This window comes from Haliaeetus leucocephalus, unplaced genomic scaffold (genome assembly GCF_000737465.1).
Source record: "Haliaeetus leucocephalus isolate CR32 unplaced genomic scaffold, Haliaeetus_leucocephalus-4.0 Scaffold170, whole genome shotgun sequence".
NCBI classification, from domain to species: Eukaryota; Metazoa; Chordata; class Aves; order Accipitriformes; family Accipitridae; genus Haliaeetus; species Haliaeetus leucocephalus.
The window spans coordinates 1,017,113-1,031,317 of NW_010972606.1; the positions used below are offsets into that span (position 1 = coordinate 1,017,113).

Consider the following 14,205-nt stretch of genomic DNA (forward strand, 5'->3'; position numbering starts at 1 on the left):
AGGGAGCATTATTTTGATAGTGTTAATTGTTGTCTTTTTCTTTTTTGATAAATGGATTATGCAAAATTAATTCCCTCACTATGTAGATTTAATCCACAACACAGGACCACTGTCAGAATTTTAAAGTATTTTGAGTTTTCTAATGAATAGATACAAAAAAGCCATACTCGATTAATTTATTAGTTTGAAATTTGAAATTATAAATCAGTCACTGTCTTTATCTACAGTTTCCTGCATTTGACCAAATCCTACTGTACGAATGCCTGGAGAAAATCATTGTAGGATATTTTTGAAGACAAAGTTTTATCATAGTATTCCAAAACGTTGAATAACTCCTCTTCAGTTAGGGTGATGCTGTACTCATGAAGAACCTACAAAAGACAGACAACTTTAAAATTTATTCTAGTGCTTTGGGTCAGCAAGAAGTATAAACATTAGTTTATCTTGCTAAAATTTCTTTACAAAATAACTTGATGATTCAGCTCCACTCTGTCTTAGGTTTCTCAGAATACTAGAAAATCAAACCTTCCTTTATTATCTCTTATTTTGCCCATGCCAATACTGGCTCCCTGGGATGCATATCCGAAAACCTGCACACGCAGGGGTTTTGTCCACTAGCCCAACTAGCACTTGCCTGAGGGAGCATTGGGAAATGGGTAGCACCCACGGGAATAGAAGCTAATTTTAAAAAGTACATGTTTAAAAGGCTTTCGGTACCATCTGGAGGTAAGATGGAGGTGGAATATCTTCCTTTCTATCCTCCTTGGGTGATCTGCAGACTTTGCATCCAGAGAAACGGAAGGAATAATCCAGTCACTCAAACTGTACAAACCCCTATGTATATAATAATGCCCACGATGCACTCGGTGCTTTTAATTTCTGTGGGACAAATGCTCAGCCTGTAAGCATGCCTTCCTAATGCTTCAGTGGGAACCCAGGTTGAACAGGATGCATCTGGTCCACCTGATGCTAAAAGCCAGGTTAGATACCTGCATCTTTCAAATATTTCGCCCAGTGCATTTTTCAGCACTTCAACAGTTTTAAATGTTCTCAATGCCCTGACATTGCGGGGCGGGGGAATAAAGCATTAATTTCTGAGGATTACTTCTGGTTTTAGATGCACTTGGGAATTTAAACCCTGAAAGTGGCCAGCAACACAGCGTGTCCTTGTGGGCTATGCCAGTTGTCATTAGTTTTTCTGGCAAACTCAGATTAGTCTGCCCCTTTCCTTCTTAACAGCTCAGCATCAGAAATCGCTAATGACCCCTTGCAGATAGTACAGCCATAAATAGCAGTGTTACTGAAGTTAGTAGAGAGCTAATTTCCCCGTTTCAGTAAATTAAGTTACCTAGGAGATAAAGGGATCTGTACCTCCACAAATCACTTGATATTTTGTCAAACAGCAGATTAACACCTTTGTAGTAGGATTTTGGAATCAGGGATTGCTTCTTGATCTAGAGCCATGAAGAGTTAGGTTTTTTTGTTGTGGGTTTGTTGTGGTTTGGTTTGGTTTTGTTTTGGTGTTTTGCTGTTTTTTGGGTTTTTTTTGCTTAGCTCGTATCATGTTAGGAAGCTTGATGAGAAAGTTGTTGACATTACTTTAACTATAAATGGTAATCATCACATGTCCTAGAGGAACATGACAAATTAAAATCAAATGCAAAGGAGCCTGATCTTCACTCCTCCTCCCCTGAGCCTGGTCTGCTGAGGCAGTGCCCAGGCAGTCAGCAAGCGGCAGTGATAGACGGGGAGCCGCAGGCAGGAAGGTGATATGGCCACGTTGATCCATACGTCTTGCTCCTCTGCCTTTGGAGAGGAGCAGACAGGGACTCAAGTTTCAGCTATGTGGCAGTGCCGGAACGTATCGCATTCCCACCGGTCCTAAATAAGTAAAGATTTAAAAGAGCATTTCTGTGACTGGTATAATTGAACAGGTTTATATCTACCAGGCAACAAGCTGGCTTCCTGCAGCTCCAGGGGAAGGAGAGCATCAGAAGCACACCTTAGCGCTGCTTATTGCAGCCAAGCATTTGCTTACTGCAACTGAGCATCCTGTCTGCTAGTTGATCAGTTGTTATTTTTAGTTAAGAGCAATACCAAGGGGTGTCCTAATGCATGCAGCATTAAATGGGTTAAGGGCGCCACTCTATTTTTTTTTCTTGCAATTGAATAGTAAATATTCAGAATTACTCCAGAACAGATAGTGATTATTATTCCTAGTTAAAACAATGTCAAAGATTTTGAAATCAGTAAAGTTAAGCAAAAATCAAACTCCCCATGGATCTAGATGAAGAATCACTGATATCCAGAATACACAGGTGTGTATTTGCTGTTTGAGGAGATACAAGATACCTAAATATTTGCAGAAGATACAATCCCTTGCCTAGTATAAAATTATGCTGCACACAGAAAAGCAAAAAGAAACCAGAAACAGAGGCTCTCAAATAGGGATTGCTTGAGCCCATTCCACTTTTCAAAAGGACCACACCAGTTGGAGGGTTGCAGGATCCTGCAGCTGTAGCAGTGCCTGTAGGGAAACCCATCAGAAGGTACGCTTCTAGTCCCTTCCCATGTGTTTGTAGAAGATGCACATTTAAACTTTGTAGAGGGACTAAGGTTTTTCTCTGTGTTATCTATTCAGGATGCCAGCAAGACCTCAGACCTCAAGGAAGTGTAATCATGTGTGGAGAAAGATTGCCGTGAGTAATGGTCAGAGCTGAAGTCACAGAGAGGAGCCAGTTTCTACACTCTAGTTCAGTACCATTTTTCAGAAAACCTTCAATCAGAAAGCTTAGATTACACAACTGTAATTTCCTGACTTATTTGCTAAACGCAACTTACTTGTCTGAAATCTGCAATATTTAACAGTCCGGTATGACTTTCATCATAGGATTTAAAAGTTCGCTTCATTGGTCACCAGCAGTGCAGGATCTGGGGCTGAATTCTCAGCATTGCACTGAAGAATGATGTGGTTTGTGGTCCAGGACTCAGCTAACAAAGTTGGATGAGAATGACTTGCATTTACTAACAGCATCATGAACGCAACTGGGAAGAACTATAATGCAGAATGAAAAGATGTTGGACTGTAATGCTGCCTTAATCTATGACTGGCTGCTGAATACTTGTTTACAAATTATTGCAAGATACTGTTTACACAAGATTATTTTAACCTATAACATTTTGATATTCTTGGAAAGTGCAGATGGTATATTTACTTAATCACTGTCAAAGCCCTAACTTTTTATTATTTGAAACTGATTCTGAAGTCAGTGTTACTTCTGCTTAGATCTCGGTGTCTTCACATGTGTTATGCTTGTCCTTGTTTCAACTCCCTTTCAGTCATTTTTTAATTCTTTGCAGTGTTCATTTTTCAGAGTGAAATTTTTGCTTAAAAGTGACTGAATGCACAAGCCAACTGTGGGAGCGGTACAATACTTAAGAAAAAAACAAACCCTACTGTACACTTTCCCTGGTACATAAAATACCTTGTAACCAGCTTTTGAACCTTTCTGCAGTTCCACAGCTGGACTCTAGGATAAATTTTCCTTGGGACATGTTGTGGCCTGTTGTTTAACCCAGCTAAACTTGTTACATTGATGTACCCTGAACACCTGTGAACTGCAGAACTATTCATTAAAGCAAAATTAGTTCCACTTGTACAAAGCTTTAACACTGGAGGGATGAGTAAGGGACTGTGGGAAAAATCAGCAAGCCCCAATCCACCTGCAGGCTCTGGATCTGCTCTACTATTTTCTTAAAATATGGCTCCATCTCAGCTTTCCCCTACATTCTCCTGGTATTTATTATTGTAATTGAGTAAGTTGCTAGTGCCCCGCTTGTGCCGGTTGCACGTCACTGGCGTCTCTACAAGCATCTCCTTAGGAAGGAATTGCACAGTTGGCTTTATACATCTGCTACGTGGACACAGAGGCTGTGCTGCACATACACTAGTTGTAAGAGACCTGGGGGGGCAGCTGCACCTTCTTTCTGTGCTTTTGGAGTATTTCTGCTTCAGACTGTGTAGCTGAGGAATGAGTGAGTACATGAATAATGCAGTTTCCAATCCAAAATACTGAGTACCCTTGTGGGCTGAAGGGAGGGAAAGGGCACTTCATGGTGACTGCAACTTGGATTATTTTCATAGCTCAGACCCTGGATACTTCCATGAAGCTCTAGGCCATTGATTCTCTCAGGCTTTTGAGAAAGAGAAGGAATTGTACGTGCCACCAAAAAGGAAAAAAAAAATTTTTTTTTTTTTTTATGGTGCCTTTTGATGTGTATCTGTATGCTTATTAGATGGAATGGACCGAGAGGTCTATGAGGAAATTTCACTCTGAGTATTACATTATATAAGGATGCTCAGAACATGGACTGAGACCTTCATTTTTTCTGAATTGAATAAATAAAAATTATTCAAGACAACTACATAGGGACTTAGAAATTACTGCTTTATCCACTCCAGAATACTGGGATGGAATTTTACAGCATCAAATTTGTGTATAAAGGAAACCTCATGTAAGATAATGAAGTTCTTTCATGCAAAACTTAATAGTTTTACCTTACTCTCCCTACTGGTGGTGAATACTTGATAATTCCTAATGATACTCTCTTCATACCTTGGTAGCAATCTGTTCATTCCACATCTGAAAACACTTTGGTAATGTAATTTCTCTATAAAATGCTGCTACTAACCATATCTAAGCTAATTAGGCACAGTCAGAAACAGCCTAAAAATGCAGCAGGCTTGCTGAATGAGCAGATTTGGAATTTGGCACTGTTCCTACTACATAACTTGATTGGGATGCTATTACCGATGCCTTCCTTTCTGGGCCATGAGAGCCAGATTTCTGTGTCTCTTCTGATCTTTTCTGCCCTAGAGCAGTACTGTGAGCAGAGGGGAACAGCCTGTGTGTAGCTGTTTTGCTGGGGTTCTTTTGCCTCTTCATCGTAGCTTGGGGAGCTGGTATGTGTGGCAGGGAGAGCTGCAAGGGCACAATGTGTGCTGGCCAGTCCTGGCTACGAGATGTTTTTAGTGACCGTCAACAGCAGTGCAAGAGAAGAGCTTCCCCTGGGCTTTTCTTGCAGTGCTGGGTGTGGAGCAGAGGCACAGCTTGCTGACCAGTCGGGATCATCTTAAGACACATCCCATGCACTTTTTATTTCTAGCTTGATTTTTATTTAGTTCAACAAAAGCTCTTAAAGTGTCAGCTCCTGTGTTTTCTATTTGGAATTATTATCCAAATTTTAGCAAATTTGGCCAATTTACTATATAACCTGGATACGGAAAGCATGATCCCAAGGAGTTAAGTCCTCCAACTGAAGGAGATACCAAATGAATACTAGGCAATTAGTATCATGGGATTAAAAGAAAAGAAAGTCCCTGCATAAAGTGACTACAGAGACAGGCAATGAAATATCCTGTCAGTACAGCAGAAACTAAAAAAAAAAAGTCATTTTGATTTTTTTTATAAGCTTTGTACCTACTGGCTTTTGTGGCTTCTGTATAATCATCCTCTGTAGCAGAGAGCTTTCCTGTGGTTTTAACAACAAGATACTACTCTGAAGGAAGTCATAGTATGCAAATCTTCCATTTTTCTTGAAATCATATTTTGTTGTTATGTGGTTAATTTCCCCTTCATTTAAATCCAAATTGAACTTCTCTGCTATATCTGAAATGCAAAGAAAGAATATTCATTTTGTCATTCTGAAAAATAGCCAATCGTTGTCCTGTGTTCACAAGTTTTACCAGGTAAATGCTGACAGGTCATCAGTTCCCGTGACTGCTGCGTGTGTTATGCAGATCTTGCTATATGCAAGTATATGCATATACCTATACTTATGGGGTTGCAGTTCACATTTTACAGGGTTTCAGGGGATTGATAACATGTCATTTTGATTTTAAACGCACAAGAAGTACTCCCTGACATCACCTGAGACAGAAGATCTGATAAGCTAGCATGTTCTTACAGCCAGGACTTTACATGTGATTATACAGGTGCGCACTGTCTTATCACACGTGCAAATATCCTAACAAAGGCACAGAAAATCCTCTCTCTAGAAGAGAACACAACAGAAGAGCAGCATAGCCCAGTTCTTCTAAGAGTAAAATCCAGGGTCCTTTCAACTCAGCAGACATTCAGCCATCGAGACCAGTGCGACCAGAAGCACACAGAAGTCCACAAGGAAAAGACTGGTGAATCTATTTATTGAAATATCCCCAGGGCACAGAAAGGGTAGTGTATTGGGAAGGTGATGAGATACTCGTACACATGCCATAAGTACCCACAAGCAAGCCATGCACTTCTTTTTCAAGGAGTAGCTAATTTTGAATAGGAATGCGAATGTATTGCAGCTAAGGCTATTCTGCTCTGCAATAGCAGGGTGGTACCTGGAGCAATCATGCAGTGGATGCTGCTTCCTAGAGGCTAGATGTTCCTATGGCTGGGACAGCAGAAAGAAAACAGAATGCATCTGAGAAATGAATAAAGCACTTTTCAGATGGAACAAACCTAAGAAGTCTGACGCTGGGATTTCTCCTAGCTTGCCGACATCCTTCTCTTTGCACGCTTTCAATATGCCTCTCCAGGAATGTAGGATGTTCTTTCTTATCTTATTGTCTATGGTTTTGCAGGTAAGGACAGATGCAGAACAAGTTGTTGTTGTCTGAGGACGACTGGATGTTGGTATCTAAAAGCAAGAGATAATGGGTTTTTTTTTCTATTGAGTTTCACTGGTTGTATAGATAAACTACCAGATGACAAATCCAGTTTCTGGTCTTCCAGCCTTGAGATTAATGTACCATTTGAGCCACTTCTAAGTCTGATGTGAATTTGGTCTGCAAAACTCTAGGTAAAGATGTGAGAACACTCTTAGTGTCAAAAGAACACCATTTAATGGGCCTTGACTATTTTTTTCTTAATTCAGCTTAATCTGTAAGTCATTTATAGTTTCTCCAAACTGTTTCTTATTAAACAACAGCTACTGTGTTCAAAAAAAGCTGTGTAGTACCATCTTAGACCAAACACAAACCAGTGCAAAGTCACTGAATTATGAAATAACACTGCTTTGATTTGTCACCGGGAGGACGCAGTTCTGCAGTAGTCCTGTGCAGAGCCACAGAAGGAGTAACGTGAGAGGATCCCGGTGCTCAGTGTCTTTTTGGCTGCTGCCTTAGCAGTACTGTGGGTAAGCTGGAAGCAAAGCCTCAGCCTACTGCTGTACGATACATGCACAAGCGGTATTTATGCTTCTAGATCCAACACATAATCTCATGTTTAGTGAGACCTCCCAGTGCTCCCTTGAGGGTCTCACTGGTGCAGACTTGCTGAGGCCTCACACAGGTTTCCATGCAATGAGTGCTGCAGGAACATTCATCCTGACTGGTGTTCAGGCTGGCTGGGGTCTTTCCAACAGCCATAAGTTTGGGGAGACTTAAGTTCTCTTCCTATTGTCTTCAAATCTAGCACTCACAGACAGTAAGAAGGAATTTTCCTTTGCTTCCTCTGGGAACTGGATCAAAGCACAAAGGATGCATGTAGCTAATCATCTAGGCTTTTCAAGAAAGAACCTATAGTTAATGCAATAATTGAGCTAGCAATGGGCCAATGTTTAGATTTACCAGCCCTGACAAGTTGTTTGCATCTTTAATTTGCTCAATCTGTTATTTCTTTTTCAGTAGCTAAACATCTCCATGTAGAAGTAGTCAGAAAATCCAAGCCTGTTCCAGGCAGTGAATAATTCTAAATATCTTATTCTTCTGTTGTTGGTTTGGTTGTAGCTAAAGAACGTGGAATAGGTAGGTGCAGCTCCACAAGGGGGATATTTAATTTTTCTGTGTGTAATGATTTCCCCACCTTTCTGTGAATTCTAGCACCAGGGTAAGAAGCCAGCATGGCGTGGAGAGGACCAAAGCGCATTATTGACATGAAGTATAGGTATGGATGCAAAAATGAAGCAGAACTACTGCATTCCTAATTAATTTCTCTTAACTCTCTTGGATCACTAGCCTTCATGGCAAGTCTATCAGACTGTCAGGCATTAGCTGCTGTAATTTGGCATCCACCAGAAAGCAGGCAAGACCACCAGAGTATTTTAGGACAGGCCAGCAAACACCTATTGGAAAATTGCAACTGCCAGTCCTGCCTACCTTTGTCAGATGACCACAGATAAGCCATCTATATTTTTTAATGCTGCTTTTGCAGCTATCAGACCTTTGTAATTTGGGCCGTTTTCTTTGTTCTCAGAAATCTGATTGTGCTTGAACACAGAAATTTTATTTGCCGTACAGCTCTGCGGATATGTGTATGGTAACAGCAGGGAATGCTATTGGTATAAATCAACATATATCCTTGGACTTTAGTGGGGTTACTATCTGGCCCAATTTTTGTCATCGTAACACAGTTTTGCAAATTACCTCATTTACTTATTGACAGGTGGTTGTGCCTGATTTCACGGGCAATCAATAGGAATACCTTCACTGAGTCCCACAGGTATTACTTTCAGTCTATGCACAGAAAAGAAAATCCAGAAAATTCATAAAATAACCACACTTACACTCTTTTGCCCTACTAGAGAAGATGATGTCTTGGGGCGTTCAGGCTGAGGAGATATGCATGGGTCCTGCACGGCATGGGTAGCTGGCTTGGTAGAAGTTGCAGAACTAGTTGCACTGGGAGTGCTGGACAGCATCGTTACAAGTTCTGAGCTGAACTTCTTCAAAAAGTCCTGACACTTCAGCTGTCCACCAGTGCTGACATCTACTGTGTTCCAAAGATTTTCAAACTAATGAAGAAGCAAAAGATTACTTTTGTAAATGCTAGTTTTACAACAAGAGAATCCCCTTATGTACTAAGGATATGACAAAACATATCAAAAAGAAAGGGAGAGGATGCCCTGGAACAGAAGGAATCCTAGGGCCCATCTTATTAAAAAAAAAATCACAGCTTCTCTGCAGAAGCTCACACAAGGCTGGGAAAACAATGAAAAAAGGATTTCTGCAGGACATTTTTTAATTGAGTTGGGCCCTTAGTGTGCTGTTTAAGCTACTAAACCCTGTGATTAGACACAGTGACTGAGCTGCAGTATAGAAGAATAACGCTTTAACATGAGATGTAAATCAAATACATGGTGCACCTGTATCCTGGCTAAGTACCATTGAAGCAAATTTCTCACGCTATCAGGGGCACCTAAGTTATACCACCATCTCAGGAGGCCATTAAGGTTCCTCAGTTATTGTATTTGCATCAACAAATTATTTCACCCTGAGGGCAAAAATGAATCAGCATGAAAGAACACGGCAGGAAATCTTTACAGCCTTTAGAATCGCATATAGTTACAACGTATGGCCAAGAACTGTACCTCTACAGCACAGCCAGCCTACAGAAGACCTGGGGGTGGCTGCTGATACCCTTGCTTCTGCTGCCTGGGGAGGTCTGGGTGGCTGCTTGGCCCAACACAGGGCAGGTAGCCCACCCTCGGCAGGTAGCCCACCCTCGGGGCTACACATGGTACCGTAAGGATGAGGCTGGGCTGATTTCCCACTGAACAGCACTTTATTCAGTAAGTAGTTGCACTGAATTATATGGGACTACTCATGATATAAGCTACTAATCAAAGTAAGGATTATCACAGCCTGCCCTTAAATGAGCTGTACTCATTTTGTGAGTGTTTCAACAGTCATCAGTATGCCTTTTTAGGGTCTTCATTATTGATTTTTAATATAAATCTAATTGGGAACTTCAGATTGCTTTTGATTTGATCTTTTCCGGCAGAGATTTAAACCCTAAAGGAAGCTAGTCACCTCTTTGATGCATGTGCCAAGTTGCAGTGAAACTTCAAAGGGCAAAGGATACATTCTGAATTTCCTTTCAACTTTCCCCCATTGGCCTGGCTGCTACCACATTATGAATTATAAACAATTCTATTTTGTGCTTGTGATTGTACTTCACACTTCATACGAGGATCTCAAAGTGTATTATAAACTTCAATTAAATAGAACAATACCCTGATGAGCTGGGTTAGCTATAGTTAGAAACTATTTCAACACCCAACAAAGTTTAGCCATTTGGGAGATTACAGATAGTTCAAGCAAGTCAAGGGAGTTCAAGCAGAGAGGAGAAAAGTGCCCGTGATAAAAAAGTGGATGTCAGTTGGCGAGATATTAATCAACACCTTGCTTGCAGCGTGTTTACCATCCTTAGCCTTTTATGAAAAAGGTCACAGTATCAGAAATTCAGAAGACCAAGAAACCAAACTTCAGGAAGAAATTCTTCATCCACTATTCAATACAGACTCCAGCTGAGCCTTGCTAATAGCAAACAGTAAGTGGCCATCATCCAGAAAAGGATAAAAGAAGACATTTTCTATGAAGTCACCCAGACTATGACTATTAGTAACACTTCTGTAACAACTCTGAGCAGCAACAACAACCAGCACGGCAGGGGTTTGGATTAGCAGTGGCAAACCCTGTACCCAGATTGCAAGGCTCTCCTGGGGCATCTTCATATAGATACACGTAGGCATATCTTTGAGAGGCCTGTCAAAATCAAAATATCTCTGGAGATACAGGGCTCGAGTCTCACTCACACAGAGGCTGCTGCTTATATAAATGAGGCTCCTCAGGCCTGCTTCTTGTTGCTATTATGGATGACAGTTTCTATCAAGATTTTTTTTCTTCACTTGTCTGAGGTTCTTTTAAGTATAAAATAGCTCCCGTGTCCCTTCACTTCTTCTTGAGTGTAAAGTAGACAGGATCTAGTCTGGAGGACTCTTCAGCTGGAGATGCCTGCCTTACTGCTTCCAAAAAAGAAAAAAAAATGAGATATTTTTTCACAGCTTGGGAAGGTGTGTGTTCTCCTGCCATGAGCTCACCCTGATGCTTCTGCACAGGGGTTCACAGGCACGAGGAAAGTGTCACCACATTTTCACTTTTGCTTTCACCCGGTGTTGAGGCTCCAGGTTCAGATCTGTCACTTGCACTTGGTACCTCACCAGAGTTGTGGCCACTAAGAATAGAGCACATAGGCCATTTTGTTTTTTTCTGCTATTTTCAAGGGGGAAGTGGAAAATATTTTTATTTTTTTCAGTGCTTTCACCTGTAACTTTACGCATGCATAGCAGCACCTGGTAACACGGCAGACTGTGCAATCTCTTTGCTGTAGTTACAAGCAGGCCCTTCTCCTGTCAGCAATTTATAGTCAAAAATGCTGGGCCAAGAACTCAGAGGGTATATCTGCAGTCAGCAAAGTACTGAAATAATTTTCTGTAGTGCAGACACGCATACGAGTTTGGAGGCTCTGTGTCTTGTCTTTCAGTTTGCTGCCAAATGGCGTTGATGCAATTGTGAGCATGAAGGTTAGAGTGCTGTTAAGTAAAATCTGAAATCTTTTAGTCAAGGTTCCCTCTGTTTTATTATTCACCTAGTCTTTGGACTAGGACAAATCACATTGAACAAGCATTAGCAAAGATAAAAAAATGGCTCTTTTAAATTCAGCAGAAGCAGAATCTTAGGTAAGACTGGCCTCTCAGATTCCCTTGAGATTAGCACTGGGCTAATCAGATGGTTTGTACTGCCAGATTCATGCCATGACTTCAGTCACTCAAGATAGATAAATTCAAGGTTACGTAAACTCTGCTAACACTAATCTGGTGGAATCTTTAACCCAGAAAAGAAGCTGAGAGGTGGCCGGGAAAGTCAAATGTTTGCCCCTGTCTTTGTCCAGGGAAGACAGGACAAAATAGCTACTGAGAAAAAGGAATTTGCATTAGCTCCTCATGGAAATACTTTTTATTCCATGCTGAGAAGGCTTTTTTCCCCATCAACTGGAACTGGATTAATTTAAAATTGAAAAAAGAAACTTTTAAAATAGCAACTATACAGATAAAGAGCTAGTGAAAGAGAACTACTGTGCTTTAAATTCACACCTTCGCTATTAGCAATAGCATCTCCGTGACTTTGCTTTAGAAAGCCTGCGATTATTATAGTTCATAACCATACTCAGAGATAAGGAAAAAAATAATCTTCCACAAATGTAGCAACAAATGTTCATGGAATGATAGTCTTAAAACATTTTCATTTCATCCAAATTTTTAAACTACTTGCCTATACACGGCAGTATGCAAACACATGTCTCTAGCCGTAGCCAATTTACCCAGTTGTACACTTAAATTAAGACGACAAAATTATATAGTTTTCTTACTTGTTCTTCAGTCAGCTGATGAGAATGTCAGTTACATATATCCCAGAACTCTTCTTTTGATACCGTATTATCTTTTGAAGAGTCAATATGTTTCAACTCTTGTGCAATTGCGTTAAAGCCAGCAGTCACTAGTTCTTGTATCTGTGAGAGGATGCCTCTCTCTGGCAGCTCCCAAGCAGATTTAGGTGGAATGACTTTTTGCCCTTCCTCAGTCTAGACAAAAAAAACATACACAGAGATTCAATAATGGATCCACTGAACAAATTATAAATCATGGTGTGGCATTCAGCCAGTAGAAGAGGGAAACGTCCGTGGAGAAGACGGCCTGAGAGATCCCGTGGGCAGTAAAACCTGCTTCCAGGAATTCTGGCTTGCACCACAAAAGAGAAAAGGGGCTATGCAAGTAGTTAAGGGAAAAAATAGACTCTCTATAAATGTGATCCAACTGGTGACAGGCCAACAAAAGCACAGGATTCCAAGACGGACCTAAACTTTTACAAAGGTCTAAAAAATAGGGTGATCTTACAAAGAGGGCTATTCTGTTAATGCAGAAAAAAGGGAAGTGAGCGCTAACTGGCCCAAATATCCCAAATGTATTCTTCTCATCTGAATAGTCTTTAGCAAGCAGTGGAAATCTCTTTCATTGAAAAGGCACTTCAGTTTTGAGATGAAAGAGGGGGCAATTATGTCCCTTTCCTTTCTAAGGTCCAGGTATATTTATGGCGGTACTTTTTAATCTGGTCACCCACAGTAGGGATACTGCAGCTAAACAATGCAGTTGAAGGCTGCAAAGGTACAGAATATGTGAGGGGAAAATGGAGAAGGGGTTGGGTACAAGTGTGTTAATGCTAGCACAAGATGTGCACAAACTCCTTTTTTTCAGTGTGTCGCTTTCAAATCTAACACCGGTGTACGGCTTTTAAAATCTACCGCTGGAGCTTATTACTGACTAAACTCCCATTATGCATTCCGCAGGGCAGAAATCCACACTTTGGATAAACACAGTAGAAGGTCATATGGCAAGCAGAAATAAAAAGGACAAAATACAGTTGGTTGGAATAAACTGCAGAGTAAAGCACTGCTAGGCTTTGGTATGGACATACCTGAGAACACCGAAAGTCTAACTGTGCAGGCAAAAGGCTACATTTCATGAAGTTAAATATCAATGAAATCTATTCAATATTACATTCTACCTCCAGAATTAGCAGTAAACTTCAGTTTTTAAAATGAAACCAAGTTTTACTTACAAATTAGTCTTAGGAATGGCACAATGTGGAATAATAATAACAAAGAAAAGCAGTATCAGAATTTTGAAGAAGAAACTATTTATTTTCAGTAATGGAAGCTGACTTTCCACCCACTGCACTATCTAAACTAAATACGTAAAATATCTTGAAAGCAAAATTTTCACAAACACAAGTGGCAGCCGGTTTTACTATAGCTGTGGTAAGAGGTCCTGGTAAAAACAACAAAAAAAGATAAATCTGGTTTTGGTTCAAAGACATTTCTTTACAGCATGTTAAATGTTACTATCATATTTTGTACCCCTATGTTTAAGCATATAAGCTTTGCCACCTTCCTGCTCCATGCAATATGAAATACCAAAAAAGAAACAGATGGCTTTTGGTCCTGCACTCCTGTTTCCTTGTCACGTCTCACATGATCATTATAACTGGATGGAAAAGAAAATATGTTTCTTACAGAACTGCAAGAAACCTGCCTCCTAATCAGAAAAGACTCCACCATCTTCAGATGCAAATAACACTTTTCAATATTAACCATGCTTTACATAAAACATACATGTGGGACAGGCTTTACGGCTGCATTATTATTAAGAGAAGAAATATGAGAAGTGGAATCGTGCCTGCAGACGCAGAAGCCAGTCTGTGCCGTAGTCAGGAAACGAAGATTGCTGGGCATGGTCCACGGCAGGGCGCGCCTTCTGCCGGCCCGACATTACTGCAACTAAAAAGCACCGTACCGCTGCTTTTCATTATTCTAATGAAGC

General features: G+C 40.6%; 1 protein-coding gene across 1 annotated transcript in view; it reads right to left on the reverse strand.

Annotated features, from left to right (window-relative positions):
• Positions 1 to 248: 248 nt before the first annotated feature.
• The window catches only part of EFCAB6 (EF-hand calcium binding domain 6), an 80,787-nt gene continuing 66,830 nt past the window's right edge, over positions 249 to 14,205 (reverse strand). Inside the window, 6 exon segments of the mRNA XM_010563598.1 lie at positions 249 to 371; positions 2,842 to 2,991; positions 5,485 to 5,669; positions 6,510 to 6,687; positions 8,554 to 8,781; positions 12,198 to 12,410. Coding sequence (XP_010561900.1) covers positions 249 to 371; positions 2,842 to 2,991; positions 5,485 to 5,669; positions 6,510 to 6,687; positions 8,554 to 8,781; positions 12,198 to 12,410 — 1,077 coding nt within the window.